Genomic DNA, 20,009 nt, shown 5'->3' with positions numbered 1-20,009 from the left:
TTAATAAATGCATGGACGAATTTAAGAAAATGGAAAGAGGAGAATTTTAAATTAAATTCTTATTGACCACCACATGTTATTCAATAGTGATAAATATAAAAATATGTGGAAGATTTTAAGTTATAGGACGTTATTTTTAAGATTTAATCTTTTCAACTTTCTGGTCTTTGATTTATTTTAGTTAGAAGTTATAATCAAGACTGAAATGTATAGTATTTGAGTACTTTTTTAATTTAAATGTAAAAACGTGCAGTAGTTACTGTTACATGACCTTACTTTGTAATGCAAAATAAGAACATGTACACTTTACCAGCTCATTAGGTTAGGCTTACCAAAAAATGTACAGTATTTCAGACATAATCTCATTGACAGGTCCTATATTATGATAAATCCTGATGTGGCCAGAACCCTAGAGTTCCTTGTAATTTTATAATACAGCATATGTGTAACGATCAGTTCTTTCTGGGCCCTAAGCGGACGACACGATCCGGAATTGTGAGGATACAATAGGGAAAATAGTCATGCAGGAGAAGGGTCTGGAGACGGGGGGCGTGTCCGAGGAGTGCAGGTGTCCAGGGGGAGTGAATCCAAGGCGAACAATCCAAGGGTATATCCAAAGGGGGGATCCAATACGGGAGGCAGAGTCCAAGACCAGGGAATCCATCCAAAGGAACTAAAAACAAGAACCGGGTCGGAACCGGCGGGGCAGGGAATCAGGAACAGGAAACTAAAACCATGACGGAGCCAGACGCGGCAGGACCCCGGGCTGTCACGAAACGGGATTCAATGAGAAGCCTCGGGCAAACACCTGCGTCTGGCTTTAAAGGTAGAACTAAAGAGGGGCTGGGCAAAGGAACAGGTGTAAGCAATGGGGGAAAACGAGGAAGGGCTGGAGCGCCCTTAAGAGGGAGAGTAGCGATCGTGACAATATGGTACAGTATATATGGTTATAAAGTCCTGCAGTCACTTCACAGAAGAAAGTCTTCAACTGTTCATCTAAAAATGTGTATAGTAAATACATACAATAGGGTAAGAACTGTGGATGAGTGACTCGTGAATGCTTACAATCTGGATTCTGCAGGGCAAAGAACTTCAGGTATAACTTGAGAACTCAACCGTGCTGCCTTCTCTAGGCACAGAAACTTTTGCTCATGTCCCTCGTATTACCTAACTATTCTGTCCCTTGAAGAAAATTGAAACACTGAGTGTTTTTCGACAGGCCTGGGTCAGTTTGCACACCACTGCTGTAATAGCTAAGACTGCTACATGCACCAGATGAGGAAGCAGCTGCTAATGAATGCTGGGTGTGCAAGGCTCATTAAGTGTCTCATCAAACTAACATTACTTGGAGCACTGATCATACAGTTCTAAATGTCACATTGAAGCACTTTCCAAACAAGAGAAAAACATTGCAGGAGCTGATGGGAATGTTTGGACTTTGCATTACCCTTTCTTGCAGGTGTCAAACCCCAGTTTGCATTCTTCTGTAATGTGATGCAGACTCATAAGGCATTTTTCCACCCTACTTATAAACGTAAATACACAACACAATTGCATCTGAGCCATTTGCAATTCTTGTCATGCCACTGCAATCTCCTTAAGTAATTGTCCGGTGTGATTTCATAACACTATTCCCGATAGGTCTATGCTATTTCCATGGTTTTCAGACATGCACCATTACCGAAGATTGATCTCTTTAGCTTCTAGTGGAAACTGTCATGCCCAAATTGCAAAATAGCACTCTTGGTGCTATCATCTTCACGAAGGGTGTCATAGTGCCACTGAGACTACAGTACATCATCAGCTTTCTCACTCAGCTGCTTGAGAGATCTGCCTATGGCACTGTAAATGATCTAACAATCATACTGTATATCTATATGACAGGATTCATCCTAAACAAATTATAGTAATGCAACACTCAAATGTTACCTTTTTTTTGCTACTGCCATTACATGCCCATAGTTCCACCTTCACAAGCTTCAAAATGTACAGTAGGAATTAGGAAAGTTAGAGATTTAACCTGTGGGAAGGTACTGTATGGCAATGCAGGAAAATGTTTTTTAAAAATGCAGAGAAACTACAGCTGTTAGGTTTACAGAACATCTGAGCATATAGCTGCTGCCAAACAAAAATGTATTCACATTTAAATGTGGAATTCCAAATACTCATATGTCAATTAATAGTTGACAATAAGGCAAAGTCATGCACTTTTACTGTATTTATCCTTTGTTTTTTTTAACACCTTTTAGTAATGTGCTGCCTGGTAAGTCCTGTCTGGTAAAGCATCCAATGTTATATTATACCACTTGTTTAATAATAAAATTTAGCAGTTACGTACTATATAGTGACTTTAATATAATGCATATAACGCTTTAATAAAGTTGTATAATACTCTTTTTACTGTGCTGTGTTTTTATGAAACATTAGATCTACAGTATGCAAGAAAATACAGTAGTCCAATCATTGCTTTTAACACCAAAGTCTATGTCAACATATGGGATATGAAATCAAATAAAACCCAAATAACCTCAAATGTTCTAATTTGGTTGTGCAGACTCACATCTTAACCACACCCTACTGTCATTTTCTTCATATCTTTAACTTTCCGCCTTTTTTCTCCAGAATTTCCACGAGGAATTTGTTATGGTGCAGCAGTCCCAGTTGTTAATGATGGCATTAAATGTGCAAGTGAGCACCACCTTGTGTTACAGAAATGCATTAAAATGTTGTAATAAAAATAAGAATATAAAAAAAATATAATTTCTAGTGTTGTTATAGTTTTTAAGCTCCCAATTAGATTGTATTTCCTGAAAGGCTGTTAATGGTTGGATCTACATGAACTCAGTTGCACTTACAGTAATAACAGTAGCCTACAAGGCATTTCGAAAATTAGTTTTTCATAATACTTTTATTAAATTAACAAATGACTCAAGAAAGTGTTTTTCTGATTCATTGGATAAATCAAGTTGCTAATGTGTACGGTCCTAAGATGCTGTATTGCTTTATCAAAGGTACGTCAGTAAAACACTGAACACAAATAACCAAATTAGATTAAAAAAACCTAAATGACTATACGTTTAAATTGACGGAATGTACTGTAAATGGTCTTCGCTATTGTTACTAATTTTATTATTGTAGGAGTTTTGTTAAATTAAGGATTTATCATAACATTGAATTGGGACTTAAGATCACCTGGTCAGTTTCTCCCTGAGGTGGACGCAGTAAGCTCCTGGTAATGGGTTTGTCCATTTGTTCTGCCAGGCCATGGTCACATCAAAGTCACATCACCATGAATGGTTCAATACCAGTAAACAGTTTTTTTTTTCATTTTAGGAATGGGCAATTATACAGAATGTGAGAAGAAGTGTCATTGCTCAGGAAACATTTATCACAGTTTTCTATGATGAAGGCAAGTCAATGGAAGACAGCAAAACAAAAAAAAAAGTCACGCCATCTTGCCTTTTTTCATGATCAGAGAAAAATATATGGGACCGAAAAAGAAAAGACAAATCAGTATGCTTTGATGTGGTGATATGAAAACAAATTAAGGCACAGCTGTTGAGGAAATAAAACTGAATCAGATAAACCAGGCCTGATTTCAAACTGGAGAATTTAACACTGATGTATGACTGTTGTGCTTTCTAAAAACCACCTGAGGGAAAGAAAGCTCCCAAATGTAATATACACTGATGATTTGACCACATAATGAATTCTCTCTTTTACTGGTTTTTCCTGCATCACTAGCCATGGTTATTCTCTATTCTAAAATAATAAATTGCAACTTCTTGTGTGTTGTAGAGACTTGGTTCCGTTCCCAACATGAAATATAACGTTGCAGTTCTAGAATATGACACGCATGTTTTATTCAACATGAAAATCTTTTTGACAAAATAATATTGTAAGTAATTCTCTGTGGATTGAAGTCAAACAACGATTTTTGTGTTTGGTTCTGGTTGTGTGTAGTCAGTAATATTTTCGACATCTGTTAATTTATGCTGACTGAATGAATACTTTGGATAGAAAGTGAGTGTAACAATTTACTTTTTCATAATCTCTAGCTTTTTTTAGAAATGAGATCAAATATCATTGTAATGTTATTTGGTCCTATTGCTTCATTAATATTAAATCCTTCATGTTAAGCATTGTAATGATATCTGTCAGGTGAAGGTTCAGAGGATGAATTGGAGTCTCCTCCTCTTCCTCAATTATTCAGTTATCTCTCTCCATTTAAACCTTAATCATACTAATGTGCATGTCTAAAATTTTGAGTTCAATGAAAATTAGGAAGGACATACTGTATTTCACACATACTGTATATAGCTCTGGTAAGAAGGTCCGTCCCACTATCTTGTTCCTACAATAAGCATTTCTATTACTATAGTCCAGTTAAAGGGGAACTGCAATTCTATTTTTATATTTTAGTGTTAGAAGAATCGGCATTGGGTGGGTGCATTTCAGACCACAATGACAGCAGGATGTTCACAGTAATGTGTAAAACCTCAAAGTTTTTCACAAAAAAAGAAGAAATTCCCACATACTGTATATGCAGTGTCCTATTGCCATCACCAGGACCAGAACTGGGAACAGCTAAATTATTGAAAGTATGTAATTTCTCATCAGCTGGAAACCCCACAAGATCATATGGCAGAACAGATATAGAAAAAGGTTGTATTATTAGTAATAATAAATAAGCTGATGCTTATTGTATATCTTTAAAAATGTTAATGCATTTGTTAGACCACGATCTTACAATAAATGGATACATTTGTAGAACAGTATGAGGACAAACAGGTGCCATTGGAGTGCCATTTAATCTTGTACTCCATGTTTTATTTTCTATTGCCCTGCAGATAGCTACAGCATGTGCAATGATAAGCCTATAATGAACAGCTCAGAACTTATTTGGTTGTAAATAAAAAGTCTCACAGTCTTACAAGATGAACTAATTCTTCTTCAACATCCCTCCAGGGCACAACAAACACTGGATTTAATCACATTCTGACTGTTAACAGCTCTTCGATGGGTAGGGGTCGAAATCATAACGCTAACACTTTGTTTTAATCAAAGGTGAATTTAATTTCACTTGTAGAACCTGTTTTTTTAAGGACAAATGTTGACACAAATAAAATGATAACAAGCCTGTATTATTTATCTGTTTTCAGAAACATACTGTAACTATGGTTTAGCAACAGCAAGGTTATATCTACATAACGGGTGTATAACTCTTAGGATGTGATATAAGTTATGTATAACTTATCGATTTAAGATAACATATCCATCCTTTTGCTGTCTTCCCTGTCTTTACTTCTTGCCTGTATTGTTATATTCTGGCTGTGTATCATCTCCACCAAATGGTGGTCCTTGGGCCCCCGTCCCCCACTGAAATACACAATGTCCCTGCACCATGAACGCTCTTTGACCTATCAGGTAATACTCTGCCTGGATAACTCAGACGCATTACAGAGCATTCTTCCTGGTTCACACAGATAATTCTATTATCTCTTAAGCGATGAAGCGCTTTGAGAAGCCACCTTTAAAGGTGGCTTCTTAAAATAAAGTTTATTATTATTATTATTATTATTATTATTATCTTCTGGCAGCCATTTCATTGACTTCTCAGAAATCCTTCTTGACCCCAATGAGTGCATGGGTGACCCATAGCAGCACCTTCTGCTTTTTTTAGGACAAACTCTTATACTGCAATGCCATTATCTCCCATCATGATAAACAGGTGACAGACGACAAAGAGTTGTTTCATTTTCTTGAGAATCTGAGCTCACTTCACTTCTATACGTCTAATTCACACTGACATCCATAAATAGGTTAAGCAACACAGAGAATTCCATTCTTGCACCTTGACATCCATTTTTCTGAAGATGCTAAAGCAATGTACTGTATGAATTGGCTTTTCTGCTTTTGGGGGTTACAGCACAGTCATAGCAGTCCACCAGTTAAAACACTGCCATCTCATTGAGGTCAGAAATCCCAACCTTGGGCAAACAAGCAGGCTGGTGTGACAATTACCCTTACTTTAGCAGGTGTAAAAACTTACCCATATTAGCCGGCAATCATGGCGAAGGCTTGCTAAGTGCCAAATAGACTTAATGAATCAGATGAACAAGTAAAGGTTTATTCCATGATGAAAAGAGAAGAAAAGACACCTGAAGGAGGCTCCACAGCTGAAACGTTGTGTTTCTTTTAATCTCTTTTCAGCATGGAATAAACCTTATTCCTTTGCAGCCTGTGCATGCTGACGCAGGTCCCTACACAATAAATCAGATGACTTAATGAGACATGAGCGCTCCACCCAGGACTCTAATAATGCTGTTGATGCTTTTTTCCAGCTCCAAATCCCCCATTCTTCAGAAATACTTGCATAGCACAAATATTGAACCACAAATATCACTATTGATAAAGGAGTTATATCCGTACTCTACTGCTTAGCAATTAGGTTGAGAAAAGATAGATACAAAATAAAGAAGAGTTCCAAGTGTGCCAACTAAGTTCACAGCTCCATACTGGAGTTGTTGGAGAAGCATGTATTATAATTACTTGTTACCACAGAGAATTTATCTTTGAAAGTCTTTTAATAGAAAATTTGAGTGTGGTTGTGGCCATCTTGGTAGATATACCATTAATTTAGCTCAGTCCATCAGTCCTTAATGCATGGTTTACATATTTTGCTCCAGGAATACACCCCCATCACTGCACACTATGCATACTGTACATTCTGTACTTTCATACTATGACCACCATTTTCTTGGGAAAAAAACTCATCCTTTCCGCTGAATTGTCTTTCTTCCATTGACATGTTTGCAGCTGAACGTTATACTGGCACCCATCACATTTAATAATCTAATTTCTTTCATGTTCGATCTCTAAGAATCTTTTCTCTAGCATGTCATGAAACATTTGAATCACTAACCTCACCTATTCTGTGCGAAACTCTAATGATGCATGACCATTTGCGCCATATTTGATTAGTGTTTTTCCCACATGACGCCAATGATGGCTTTTCAGCCCACCAAAATACTGTATCTCCAAATGGATCTAGAACAAAAGCTACGAGCATAAACTTTGACCCTATACATTTTGATTAAAAATGATCTCATTCCTCCTGACACCAAGGCCAAATACTGCATGGCATTATCAAGTACACATCGAGGATGTCTTCAGAATGAATAGTGAAACATGAATAAAAGGCCAAGAGTGGAAACTATGTGGAGGTGCATTTCAAACTGAGACTGAAGAAATGTCTTTACCCAAAGGTAAAAGCTTTTTCAAAAAACAGCTGGATGAAATCCTTGTATCAGATAACTATGAACTACCAAATAGGCCAGATAGGCCAAATGGCCACCTTGTGTATGGAACTATTCTTGTGTCCTTATCTTTCATGCTGGAATACTGTAAGATTAAGTTTTCACCTCCAGTAAAACAGGTACAATAATGCACCAGATCTATTTGTCAAGTGTTTCTCAACATGGGACCTGTATAGTCCCCTCAATGCCAATGTCAGGTGTAGCAGTATAGAACATAGAACATAGAACATGAGGGCATTATTACTTCAAAGATATGTGATATCTGCCCTGTGCCTGAGATCAAACACCATCAGTTAATGTAATGCAGTGCAGTGTAAGGCTGTGACTTCATCAAAGGAACACATTGCAAACAGTAATTACAAAAGATAGACATCTGTAAACCTTTTCAGCTTATATGAAGTTTGTATCTATTGTTTATTTGTAATGTAATCATTTTGTCACTATTTGCTATACTATTCCTCCCTGAGAAATTATCTCCTTATTGCTTGGAGGGCATTTGTGAGTTCAGATATCATGCGACAACAGGGGAATCACAGACTGGTATAGTCCTTTTCTCATACGGCAAATATAAGGTATCATACCAGTTCACAGTAGGTTTTAATACATACTCTTTCTTCAAGGGTATCCTCACCTGCTTCTCGGAGTGAACAGGAAGGGTAACAGAAATTCATCCTGCTAAATCTAAAGGATTAGAGCAAATCCTTTGGGAACTTAGGATATATCACAAAAAGAAAAGAATGTGACTGTCAAGAAGGAGTCTTATACTAGTAGGTAATGTTCTACCCACAGTTTGATGTGTGTAATTATCTCATGACCTTGATATGCTGAACCCACTGGAACATTTTTTTTCTTAAAGCATAAATTCAAGGATCAAAATGATCAAATATAGCTTGTGTTTTTACCATGTTGGTCTTGTTTCTTATACTAAACAGTCATACAGATAAGTTGTCCTTAACAAATGTGTGCGGATACGAACTATCTTTCCACTATTTTAAAGGAGTACATTTTTGGCAATAACTGTAAGATGTAAGTTTGCCATAAATTCAATTTTTCTTCTTCAATAAAATAAAAAAGAAAAATGTGTTAAATACAGAATTATTTAAAAAATCAAAATCAAAGGGTGTGAAATAAATCTAGCTTTCTTTTAAATATTTTAGCAATTTCGTATTTTATGGAAATGTGGTGCAGATATTTTATCTACGTTTTGAATAAAATATGTCATAGTATCCTCACAGAGGATGTGTATATGTATATGATTTTTAGAGAAGCAATTATTTTTTGAGAAGTATAATGGATTGAAGGCTCCTAAAAAGAGGAGAGATGTATACATCAATATGTGCTGCTACATCTGTAAGCATTGTGTCTGCATTTTGTTAGCATTCTTCACATTCTGACAAGTTTTCAAACAGGAGGTATAAGTTTACTTCCCTCATTTTCAGGATATCTGCACCCTTGAGCCTTCTATGTAATACATGGCAGGTAGCACCAGCAGCTTAAGAATGTACGACTTGTCTAAGGGTTCAAAATGCTTATCATGTTACCAAGTGCATGATCAGAGGTCAAATCATGAGTGGCTGATCTATGGTAAAAGGTTGCTCCACCTCCCAATCCTCCTCCAGAAAACAGATAGGCAACTGTGAGAGTATTTTGTTTTTAGGGGAGAAGAAAGTAAGCAAAAGACAATACAAATGAACCTAACTTTCATTTTATATTGTACATTTAATTAATGTCATCTTAAGGTGCTGTACCAAGAAAAATAAACAAAAAGCATACACAAAATTCAATATATTAAATATAATTCAAAGCTAAGTTTCAAGAAAGGAGCTAAAGGTGCTAAATGCCTTTTTAGACCTGGTGTGTTCTGGGAAGTCATTCCATAATCTTGTAACAACAGAACAGGAAACATTGTCACTCATAGTTTCATTTTGGGAACTGAAACAAGGCCAAAGTTCAACTAGTGCAAATGACATGTAGGTTCAGGTGTAACAGTTCACTGTTAATAGTTCGTGTCAGTATAGTGAGAAGACAAAGACATCCATCAATGTTCTGCATTACCCAATCCAGGGTCGTGGGGGAGCCAGAGTCTATCCCAGCAAGCAACGGGCACAAGGTAGGATACATCCTGGACAGGGCACACACTCACACCAGGGCCAATTTTCTCAGAAGCTGCACTGTAGGAGGAAACTGGAGTACTTAGAGGAAACCTACAGTATGTGAACACTGGGAGAACACCCAACTCACACAGATACTGTAGAACTCCAGGAATTTAAATCCAGGGCCCCAGTGCTGTGAGGCAGAAATGCTTAGTATTCCACCACTGTGACACCCATGAACAGCAGCGTTTTGAATTTTATTCTGTAATCCTGTGGGATCCAGTACAAGGAAATTAAAGCTATGCTCATGCATTTTAGTTTTGGATAAAATTTGAGCAGCTGAGTTTATACACAGTGCAATATTTGTAACATATTTGTAGACCAGCAAGTACTATTTTACCATTATCAAGCCCTAAAAAGACAAAATAGCATATTTTTTGGTCTGAACTTTACATAAAAGTATCATTTTAAAGTTGGGTGAATGAATTAATGACAAATTGTCAGTTCATCTTTAAGCTTTTGGATCTACAGTGTTAAAACTCTAATGTGTAGAAAACTCCCATGGGCTTTTGGTTAGCATTTCATCTACAGCAACCTCAGTACCCATGCACAGATAGCAGGTGACATTGATGGCTATACATCTCCAGTTTATTACAGTTTATACTATTATTAATAAAACAACAACTAATTATAATACTAATCAAAATTATGAATATAATACCCTTGAAGAATACCATTCTTACAATAAAGTGTCCCCACTTCACCTTATTAGGGTGTTTGTTTGGAAATTCTAGTCCAGAGGGAAGCATGCCAATTACTGCTTCATCTGCACCACTTAAGGTTTAAATTGAAAAACTTGTCAGGATGACAGGAGCTGAAAGAAAGTACGCCAATTGTTTTGATACACTTAACAACACATGGTGCATGAAGCTAGATTTTTCAGAATCCCTTGCAATCGTCAAGAGAATGATTCATCATCGACATCAACAAACCCTTGGCACAGTAGAAAACAAAATTCAGAAAACAAAATCATATATTTGTACAGCCCTCTGAACATATAAGGTGATCTCATTTCACACACTTTGGTAAAAGAAGTAATACATGTTGGTATATCCATAGCATTCATCCAATGATGATACAGTATGTAGAAATAGAAATAATAGTGATAACTAACAATACTGCAAATTTGCAATGAATTTTGACAGAAGAACAGAGTTATAACATCAGAATATCTCAGACATATCCTCTGATCTGTGAAGAGATTCTGGTAACAAATTATATTGTTAAGATCATCAACTGCCCTGAATTCATAATTAATGCTGAGTGAATTCTCCACTATTTTGAAATGTGACTGAAATAATATACAGTATGTGGTAATCAGTGTTAAGTGAGAGAACACTTCACTAATTATGGACGTTTTGATGTCACTGTAAGATTATAGCAGTTTTCAATTATGCATTTTGTCATGTCAGAGAACATAAATATTCATAATGAAATATAATAACTACTAATGACTGCTGAATAGCTGCCATATTCTGGTACTGATATTATATAAAAGCTTAATTAGCAAAGAGCTCACCCCATTTTGCATTAATGGCTGTTATGACATACCAATTTGGTGAAATGATGTCAAAGAAAAAGGAGGCTAAAGAATAAACTTCACTCTACCCCTTGTAATGTTTGTCTTGTACCGTATGTGGAGTTGTGCTTTTAAAGTGTTCTACTATATCCGTACATAATATCTTGGAAACATAAAAGCAATTATGCACCATCTGGTGGAGACTATGTGTAATCCTAATTTTTATCACAAGCTTGTTGCAGAATATTCATGAGTGCTTGTCTTTCACTTCCTTAAAATGCTCTTTAAAAAGGGACAAGGACTCATGATTTATGATTTGTAGTGTTACTGTAATTACACATAAACTAGCAGCATCCGTTCTATATTCACTGATTATATATGTCACCAAAAATGCCAGGAGAAAAGGAAAATTCATCAGTTTTCTGAAAAGCTTTATCCAATACAGGGTTGTGGTACCTATCCCAGCAAGATCCTAAGACACAGTACATGTCCTAGAATATGCTCACTCCCTCTGAAATAACCTTATTTCCCTCTGGGTTAACTGATATGACTGATGCAAATAAATGACTGATTCAAGCAAAAAGATCACATTTTAACTATATGTTCTGAAGCATACTTGTTACTTGTATGCTTTCATGCTTAGTTGTATGGTAAAAAAAGGTGCTGTCCTTCAGATGACATATACAACCAAGGTCCTGACTCTCCCTAGTCATAAAAAATCCCAGGTACACTGGGGTTGTGTACATTGGGAATATCGAGTTCTCCAGGTACATTATGAATGCTGGGTACAGTAAATTGGGTCCCTTGCTTATATTGAGTACATCAAGTACATCTACTGTAGTACATTGCATACATCAGGTACATTGAGTACACGGGTACTTTGGTTACATTGGTATCTATGGGTATTTTCTCAGATATGATTTTAGTTTAATGTCACTGGCTATGTTTTTTTTGAGTATAACAGAGTGATTAATTCATTTACTATCAAAAGAATGGCAAAACATGGTGTTGGTGCTACATAGGGTATATACAGTATGTTTGCCCAGTTTCTTAAAACAGAACCTTAAAAAAAGTCCTTTATTGCATTCCTTGCAAATTTACTGTATAACCCAAATGTATGATCTTGTCTCTGAAGCACTGGGTCTCTTCTCTAGACTTTAGAATCACTAGGTCTACTTTGTTTATCACTAAATTGTTTTTTAGTTGTGTCTGTGCAACTCTTCTGTCTCTTTGACAGGAAGGTTCACAGTTCTTGTTGCCTTTATAGAGTGACAGAGACAAAGATGTCTCAACGGGGGGATGCATGGAAACTTATTTGTAAGCACGAAATGAGCACACATACCCTAATATCAGATAGCATGACTTACATGGCACTATATCAAAAAACAAAAGTGCAGATCAATTATTTGCAGAATCATTCCTGTAGAGCTGTAGTACACTGATTAGGGAGAAAATAAAATATATTCTGCATTTAAGAAAATATTAATTTGCCACACTACCTCAATAGGAATTTGCTCAAATAACAGAAAAACAGAAAATGTTAGTCCACATGATCACAGCTTAGTAATCATTACCTTTTTATCAAACTCAATGATGTTTACTTGAGAAATATTTGCACAACAGAGAAATGTAATTTGTAATACATTGCACATTGCACTAGGCGTCTTTTACAATAGGAGTCTAAAAGGTTGGACATGCATAGCCCACAGGGTGCAAAGCAAAACATAATACCACAGATGATGTTAGGCTGTTTAGCTCCATGATATTTCTATGACCTTTACAGAAACCCCTGCACAAAACTAACAGTTCCCTACACAGTTCTCTGTGGATTCCATGTCAGTCGATCCCTGCTGTCCGCAACATTTACAGAAATGTCCCTTTTCTATTTATGACTAACCCTGTAGTAAAACCTCAAGACTTTTTAGATATCTGTGTTTTTTTTCTCCCTTCAGATTAAGATGACTGTATTTGTGAAAAGTCATGTGTAATTTTTGCATTTGTTTTCCATCCGATTTCTAGGATTTGTATCAGTGCATTTACATTTGTTTTTAAATTAAAAATATTTTGTCCAAACACAAGCAGTAAGAGTTAAAAAAGTATTTGCATATTCACAACAAACACAACCAAAGTGGGTGAACAATTTAACCCTAAATGGTTATAACATCCATACATCACTAAATTATTGTGAACCTGTCATTTAATTGAAAGCAAATACAAATTTATAATTCAAATTGGTAAAAGTATGAAAGAATCGGGAATATTTATCTCAAAGTGCTATGCCCACACAACTTCCTCATAATGAATCCATTTTCTGCCAGTGTTGCCAATCGTGCTTAACCATGAAATTAGTATATGTTTTTTTCACCATATTTTTCCATCCATAGTTGCTGGGAATCAAACTAAAAGTATATTGCTAGAGAAAGGCTATACTTTTCCATTATGCTCACATTGTTCTTTTTGATGCAACTGGGTCGATTGAGTCGCATGAGTCAAACAAATAACACTGACAAATACTTTAGTCCCTTTTTTTTTTATAAAAGCACAGTATTGTAACCAGCTTGTCTGGGAACATTATTTCAGTATTGCCAAGATTGGGAAATTTAGACAGAGTTTCTTCTGCTTATGGCATTTGAACAGATATTCTTGACAAAGAAAATATCCAAATTCTGTGGTACATCCTTTGATATTTTGTAGGGGACTTTATATGTATAAATATCACAAATTACTACTTTAAATATCACAGTATGGTATTAAATATTTTACATTAAAATATACAAAAGTTATCTTTCATGTGTTATATCCGCCGTCCTGCAGCATCTCTGAGCCCAAGGTTGTCCTGGGGAACCGAAGCATTTTCACGAGAGCTCACAGTTTCCCAACAATCAAAAATGTAACAGAAAGGCAGAAAGAGAAAAAAAACATATGAACGTTTTATAGAATTTATTACCAATGTTTCAAACACTTACATTTCAATACATTATTATTCTTTAAGTCTAATTGGGCTTCCTTAAACATCATATATTTAAACAAAAATAATCTTTGACTTGTCTTTAAAACAACAAATATTAAAAGACAAAAACAGTCTGTACATTAAAATACTGAGAAAAGTAACCATGTAACTCAATACTGAAAAGCACTTTAAATATTACTCAATGCAGTTGCAACAGGACCTCCCTATACTCCAGAAAAGTGTCTGCAAGATTAAAGCTTTTTAGTCAAAACAGTATACCTTAAAGAAAATCAGACTTAATTCTTTATTCTTACAGTTTAAAAATCTTATCAGCATAAAATGTCTCCATAGTAAACAAAATGGGCATCAGGACACATTGATCTTCAAAAAGAGTAAAATGTTTTATTTATATACAAATTGACACTAAAATAAATAAAATAATGATCATAATTATATAAATATAAAATAGTAACTAATTTATTTTTATCCACCACAAAAGCTATCTTCCCAGTAATGCAGCACAGAAACCAGGTTTTGCATTTATCATATTTCATTGTGTTATGGCTATTTTAAATCTTTTAGTAAATTTAATTTCATTGCCAATTTTGCCTATTGTGGTTTAAAGAAATCAGTAAAACGTCTAATAATTACATTCAGCCTATTAATCACAACTATGACATTTAATTTTTACTTGTTGAATTGATAAATCATTGAAAACATTTTTGCAGCAGGCATGTAACGATACAATTAAGGTAATAAAATCAAGTATCTTTGATAGACTTCAAGAAAAAAAACTGGACAGTTAAAATAAGCTAAAATGTGATTGTCTGATACATACCTTATAGGTTTTATAATTCCTTATAATGGTATGTTAAATTTAGTTTATTTTCTGTTTCTAGGATATACCATATCTTTGTGTTTACCAAATACTACTGAAGAGAAATGTTATTTGCCATCACTTTCTATAGAAATGCAATGAAATAGAACTCCCATTATCACAGCCATTAGGGTTATGCATTGCTGGCATAAAACACTAAATTAAGTAATCACAGTCATTCTGCAAATGCCCTGCTTTTACTGAATTGACTACCCATAATTCTGACACGATTTTAAACTTCTTGGTAAAACATCTTCTTAGTCTTTTCAAATCTAACACATGGACTTGGTCACTCACAATAACATGAGAGATCCCTTCCTCAAGTTTTGAGGTTACATGCGCTCCATGAAACCTGAGCTCTAGAGCCCGAATGTCCAAACTCGATCCGTGGATTAAGCTGCTTAAATCTCCAATGACAGCATAGCGATCTACATAAACTCTCAAATGCCTGAACATGCTGTTTGGCAAAGTATCCCACGAATACCTTGATTCTATATCAGCAATGTCATACAAAGAGGCCTTTTCATCTACTTCCGTTTTACTAATCCTGCTGAAGACCTCCTTCAGTTCTTTCTCATCCGTGTCTGCATAATAGCTATCCCCAAAGCAATCATACTCTGTTGCAAAGTGTTGTTTTGTGGATGGGGACATATGGATCATGTGACGAGGCTGCCATGGCACAAACGCTTTCTTCTCCAAGCACTCCAAAAGCCACTCTGCCTGGACTACATCATACTCGTTTGCTGAAATTAAATTTTTCACCCTCACATTTTGTACACCAGCAATTACACAGTAAGTATCTTTGCCAGGATTTTGAACTATGACTCCCCCGCACTGGGCCACTACTTTCTCGAGGTCTGCCTTTGTGTACTTCTCATTTCCACTCATGACACAAAACTCCACATCCTCAAACATATTTGAAACTTTGCTTACGCTGGAAAGATCCTGGGACTTCAAGTGATCAATTATACCAATGACCTTCTTAGGTTTTGACACAACTTTTCGTTTCTTCTTGTCAGGTTCATCACTTAAATGCACGTGACGGGATGCCAGCTTTCCAGAAGCCTTGTCACGGAAGAGGTCCAAATCTTTCAGCGTCATACACTCATACCACTCCTTGTCATCCCTTATTTTTTCTATCCTAGGAAAGCGCAAAGTGCATTCCGTTTTATACATGTCACTATCCACGATTTCAGCAGCCTTCACCTGGATTATCACTGATTTGCAGGGGTCAATGTAAACTTCTGGTTTTTCTGTCCCACACAATACAGTAGCTGGTGGATCCTTCTTACGGTAGGGCTTCCAGTACTTTGCCAGTTTCAGGCCCAGGTCATAAAGTTCTTTCATTGTATAACCTGAACCAACACGACAAAAAGAATGAAACACAGATGGCTTTTCACCATTTGCAGGCGTTTCAGCAACAGCACACAGAAAATGAGACATCATTCCACCTCGAAGGCCTTTTCCCCAGTAACCTCCAACAATCAAGAGGTCAAGTTCATCCATCAGACCATCAACATATTCTGGCTTAATCTTGAGCCATCCCTCTCCTCGCTTATCTGGCTTGTAAACAGACAAAGGATCCTTTACCATGATCCCCTCTTCTCTTTTATCGATGGCTTCATTGAGGGAATCTATGACTTCCTGCTTGCTCCTTGCTTCAATTTTTGGTACAATGTCTATCCTTCCTGGAATGGGAGTCAAGACGGTTTCAAGAGTTTCATTTCGTTTTCTTAGGGTCTCGTGGCCCAGTTTCTGGTTGTTCACCAACAGAACGTCAAACACACAAAAACACGTCTGCAAATCTGAATCCTCCACCATTCTCTTGATGTCAAACTTGTTACCTTTTTGCATGAATGTCTGAGTAGTGGGATTATATGCCATCATCTCACCATCTAAAATGCAGCTTATAATATGGGACTTGAAGACATTGTGAATAAAAGGAGTCAAAGATCCTTCCAACGGAGAGCCCCCGAACTGCTGAGTGTAATCATACCCGTTGCGCGAGAAGTACTTATACACATCGCCATCTTTGTGAAGCTGCATGCGCTCCCCATCCAGCTTGGTCTGGATGTAAAAACTCTGGTTGTTCATTTGCTTTTCAATTTGCTTTATGTTTGCAACAGCAGCAAGCATGGGTTTAAATGCTGAAAACAGCCCGATAGAAACATTATTAAGGGAAACCGAAGGGTCGTGAAGTTCTCTGCATACTTTGTTAAGATCTGTGGTAACATTGTGCAGCTCTGTAGCGTCCAAATGAAAGACATGGAAGACAGTTTCCTTACTGATTCCCAGTTTCATGTCTTTAAGGATCATACGGATAAGCCACTTTTGCTCCAAAGCTGAGCTTTGAGTGATAAGCTGCAGGAGATTTTTTTTTACAAGATCCTTCCGTTTTCCAGCATTGTTGCTGGCAACAGAATCCAAGAAATCATTTACCTCTTTTATGGTTAGCGTTCCTTGGTCTGGGCACCTTTTCTTGATAACAAAGTAAGCCATGACAGCAAAGTCACCTGCCTCTCCCTGTGATGTAGTGGGTGCTCTATAGTTTAGGAGTTTCTTCGCCTCCTCACCATCCTTCGGCAAGCCCAAAACTTCAATGTAAAGTTTGGCAAGCATGTTTTCCTTTATCCCATAAGCCATTCTCTCACGTTCCAGCTGCGGAAGAATAAGCCGCATCGCTGGGTAAAATGAATCAGTTGTGTTGGGGTCATTCTTGTGGAGCGCTGCATGGAACCTCCTCCAGGAATCTATAAAGTCTTTCAAGTGTTTGGTTTTCTCCGGCCTTGTTTTTGTTCGCTGAATTTTTTCTAAAGTTGTACACAAGTCCGCAAACGGAACTTGAGACGCAACTGTCTTCTCGGGCACGGACAAGGATTGAGCTGCTTCGGCCATTCTCCAAAACAATTCCTTCAAAGAACATAAACATTTCAGTTACTACACAAGGCATATACAAAATTTTACACAATAATTCTGAAATATGTTTGTGTAATTCGATATTTCCATTTATCCACTAGATGGAAAAAAAACACTACATGTTGTTTACCTCGGAAATAAAACAGAAAGCCTAAAAATTAGGCTAACTGTTGCTTACAAAAACAAAGGTTACCTATAACAAGCATAAAACACTTTTTATGAAGTTTCTTAAACTGGAATTATGCATGCAACATATACATGATGAATTTAGCAGGTTTCAGGATTTGCTCTGCATTCACAATATTTGCTCAACAGAAGAAAATCAAACCGAGTAAAAAAAAAAGCACTCTCGTACATTTATACCTGACATACTTTACATTTTTGTTTTAGAAATAATTTAATAATAATTTGCTGTGTACCTCCTGCTGGTGACAACTATCTACAATAGGAACAAGTAATAGGTTTATTCCATGCTGAAAAAAAGAAGAAAGAGAACACAACGTTTCGGCCGTGGAGCCTTCTTCAGGTGTATATATTGTATATCTACAATATACTTGCATGCATTTTTAATTGTAAAATAAATCACAATAATTTAACATTTAGTTGTTTAAATTTGAAAAAAAAACACAGAACTGTGTATTTTCACTTTACTTAAACCTCACTGGACTGTTACCTGGATTTTTAAGGTGTAAATTATGCCCTGTGTGTCACTTTTGATGTTAAGAACTTAAAGGGGGACATTTTGGGGTTATAAAGAATTGTCAGTGATGAGTGCATTTCAAACCACAACGATAGTACAAAGTACACGATAATGCGTAAATCCTCCAATTTACATCACAAAATATATGAATAGTGTCATATTGCCGTCATTGTCTGGGATTCAGACATTCATTGTAAAGGAGGCTTGTGAATACATCTCTTTTAATCCAATAGAAATATTGCTATTAGTCATCAAATTATATTATATATGAATAAGTGCAATTTAAATGAATTCAACTTTGAGACAGTTTTGCGGACAAATAATACTTACTTGTTAATTGCATGCAGATCACGCTGGAACATTTCTGCTGTGAAATGTATTTTGCACAACTTGTACATCGCACTGAATCTCATGAAGAAACTTGTCAATGGGCCCAACATAAGTGCCTATGTTTATTACCCATCTCTTAGTTGAATATCCACTGGAAAAGGAAACTTGGGACTTTCTGTTGATCCAAATCTGCTGATCTCCGTTTGTGTGCGAACACTACGTTCAGCTCAGTCAAATGCTAGACAGTGAGGCACCGTTTAAAGTATACAAGCGAGTTGAGAAAGCCAGAAAAGGATTAAAGTTGTTTGAAGACCAAACAACTTCGCTTCCAGGTACTAGTGATTAGTAAGGGCCGTTTTTACGTCACAATCCATGTGAACTCTCGCCCGTGGCCTGACCAGCTGTTTGCGACAACATGGCGACCATAGAGTACTTTCACATAGTACACGACTTTATGCTTAATTCGAAATTTGTAAAATTTTGCTATACCGTCGATAAATGTATTTTGTTACCGAGATTTCATACGCGGTCTGAGCAATTGGGACTACAGTTCCCCTTTAAGAGGCATATTGTTGTTTGTAGGAGAAATAAGATGATGGGTTTTTAAGACTACATCAGCTCAATATACTCTATCATGTAATATTGCAATATAGGAGTTCACGCGCCATATCAAATGCTCTGCTAAGAACAGCAATAATCAACTGATAAATACATAAACTCTTCTTAAAAATTTTAAATAATTGACAAATGTATTTTAGAACCGTATAATGCAGTACTGGAACACATCTAAAACAATTTAACAACCAACGAATTATACAAATAGTTATTGTTCCGTGTAAGTCATGTCTTTGGACTTTCGTACACAAATCATTTATCTGTCACAAATGGCAAAGTGCGTACATTCAATAAATAAAAGAGTACGTTTCTGGAGAGCCGACTTAAATAATTTAGAATACATCCTGATAGCTATCAATATCGAGATGTACGTTTAACGTTAAAAACAAAACTTTAGAAAACACAAAGGCTACAAGAGTTTAATAATTTACTGTAAAACTCAAGTAATTGTCAAAGTATACTTAACCAAACGAAGGCAATACCTACCGATTTCTTTATTTTATCTGGAGAAATTCATTTCTTGAAAAATTTAAAAACACAACCTCTTCTGCCTACAGTAGTTGGAAACTAGAAAACGCAGGTGAACCACATAACCACTTCCGTGTTAAAACTATGGACAGGAAGCCGACT

The 20,009-nt window shown here is 36.3% G+C and overlaps 1 protein-coding gene across 1 annotated transcript; it reads right to left on the bottom strand.

Moving 5' to 3' along the window:
- Positions 1 to 13,918: 13,918 nt before the first annotated feature.
- On the bottom strand, positions 13,919 to 19,991 carry lig4 (ligase IV, DNA, ATP-dependent). The gene is made up of 2 exons (XM_088912428.1): positions 19,866 to 19,991; positions 13,919 to 17,728 (listed from the first exon to the last, which is right to left on the bottom strand). The coding sequence occupies exon 2, from the start codon at positions 17,711 to 17,713 to the stop codon at positions 14,975 to 14,977; it is 2,739 nt and encodes a 912-aa protein (XP_088768554.1). The 5' UTR covers positions 17,714 to 17,728; positions 19,866 to 19,991; the 3' UTR covers positions 13,919 to 14,974.
- Between the last annotated feature and the right edge of the window lie 18 nt (positions 19,992 to 20,009).

This window comes from Atractosteus spatula, chromosome 4 (assembly GCF_055471065.1).
Source record: "Atractosteus spatula isolate fAtrSpa1 chromosome 4, fAtrSpa1.hap1, whole genome shotgun sequence".
Taxonomy (NCBI): domain Eukaryota; kingdom Metazoa; phylum Chordata; class Actinopteri; order Semionotiformes; family Lepisosteidae; genus Atractosteus; species Atractosteus spatula.
This window is presented reverse-complemented; position numbering and strand designations above follow the sequence as displayed.

What these genes read in the sequence shown, in the direction of transcription:
- lig4 (XM_088912428.1), bottom strand. Translation starts at nt 17,713, where the DNA reads ATGGCCGAAGCAGCTCAATCCTTGTCCGTGCCCGAGAAGACAGTTGCG.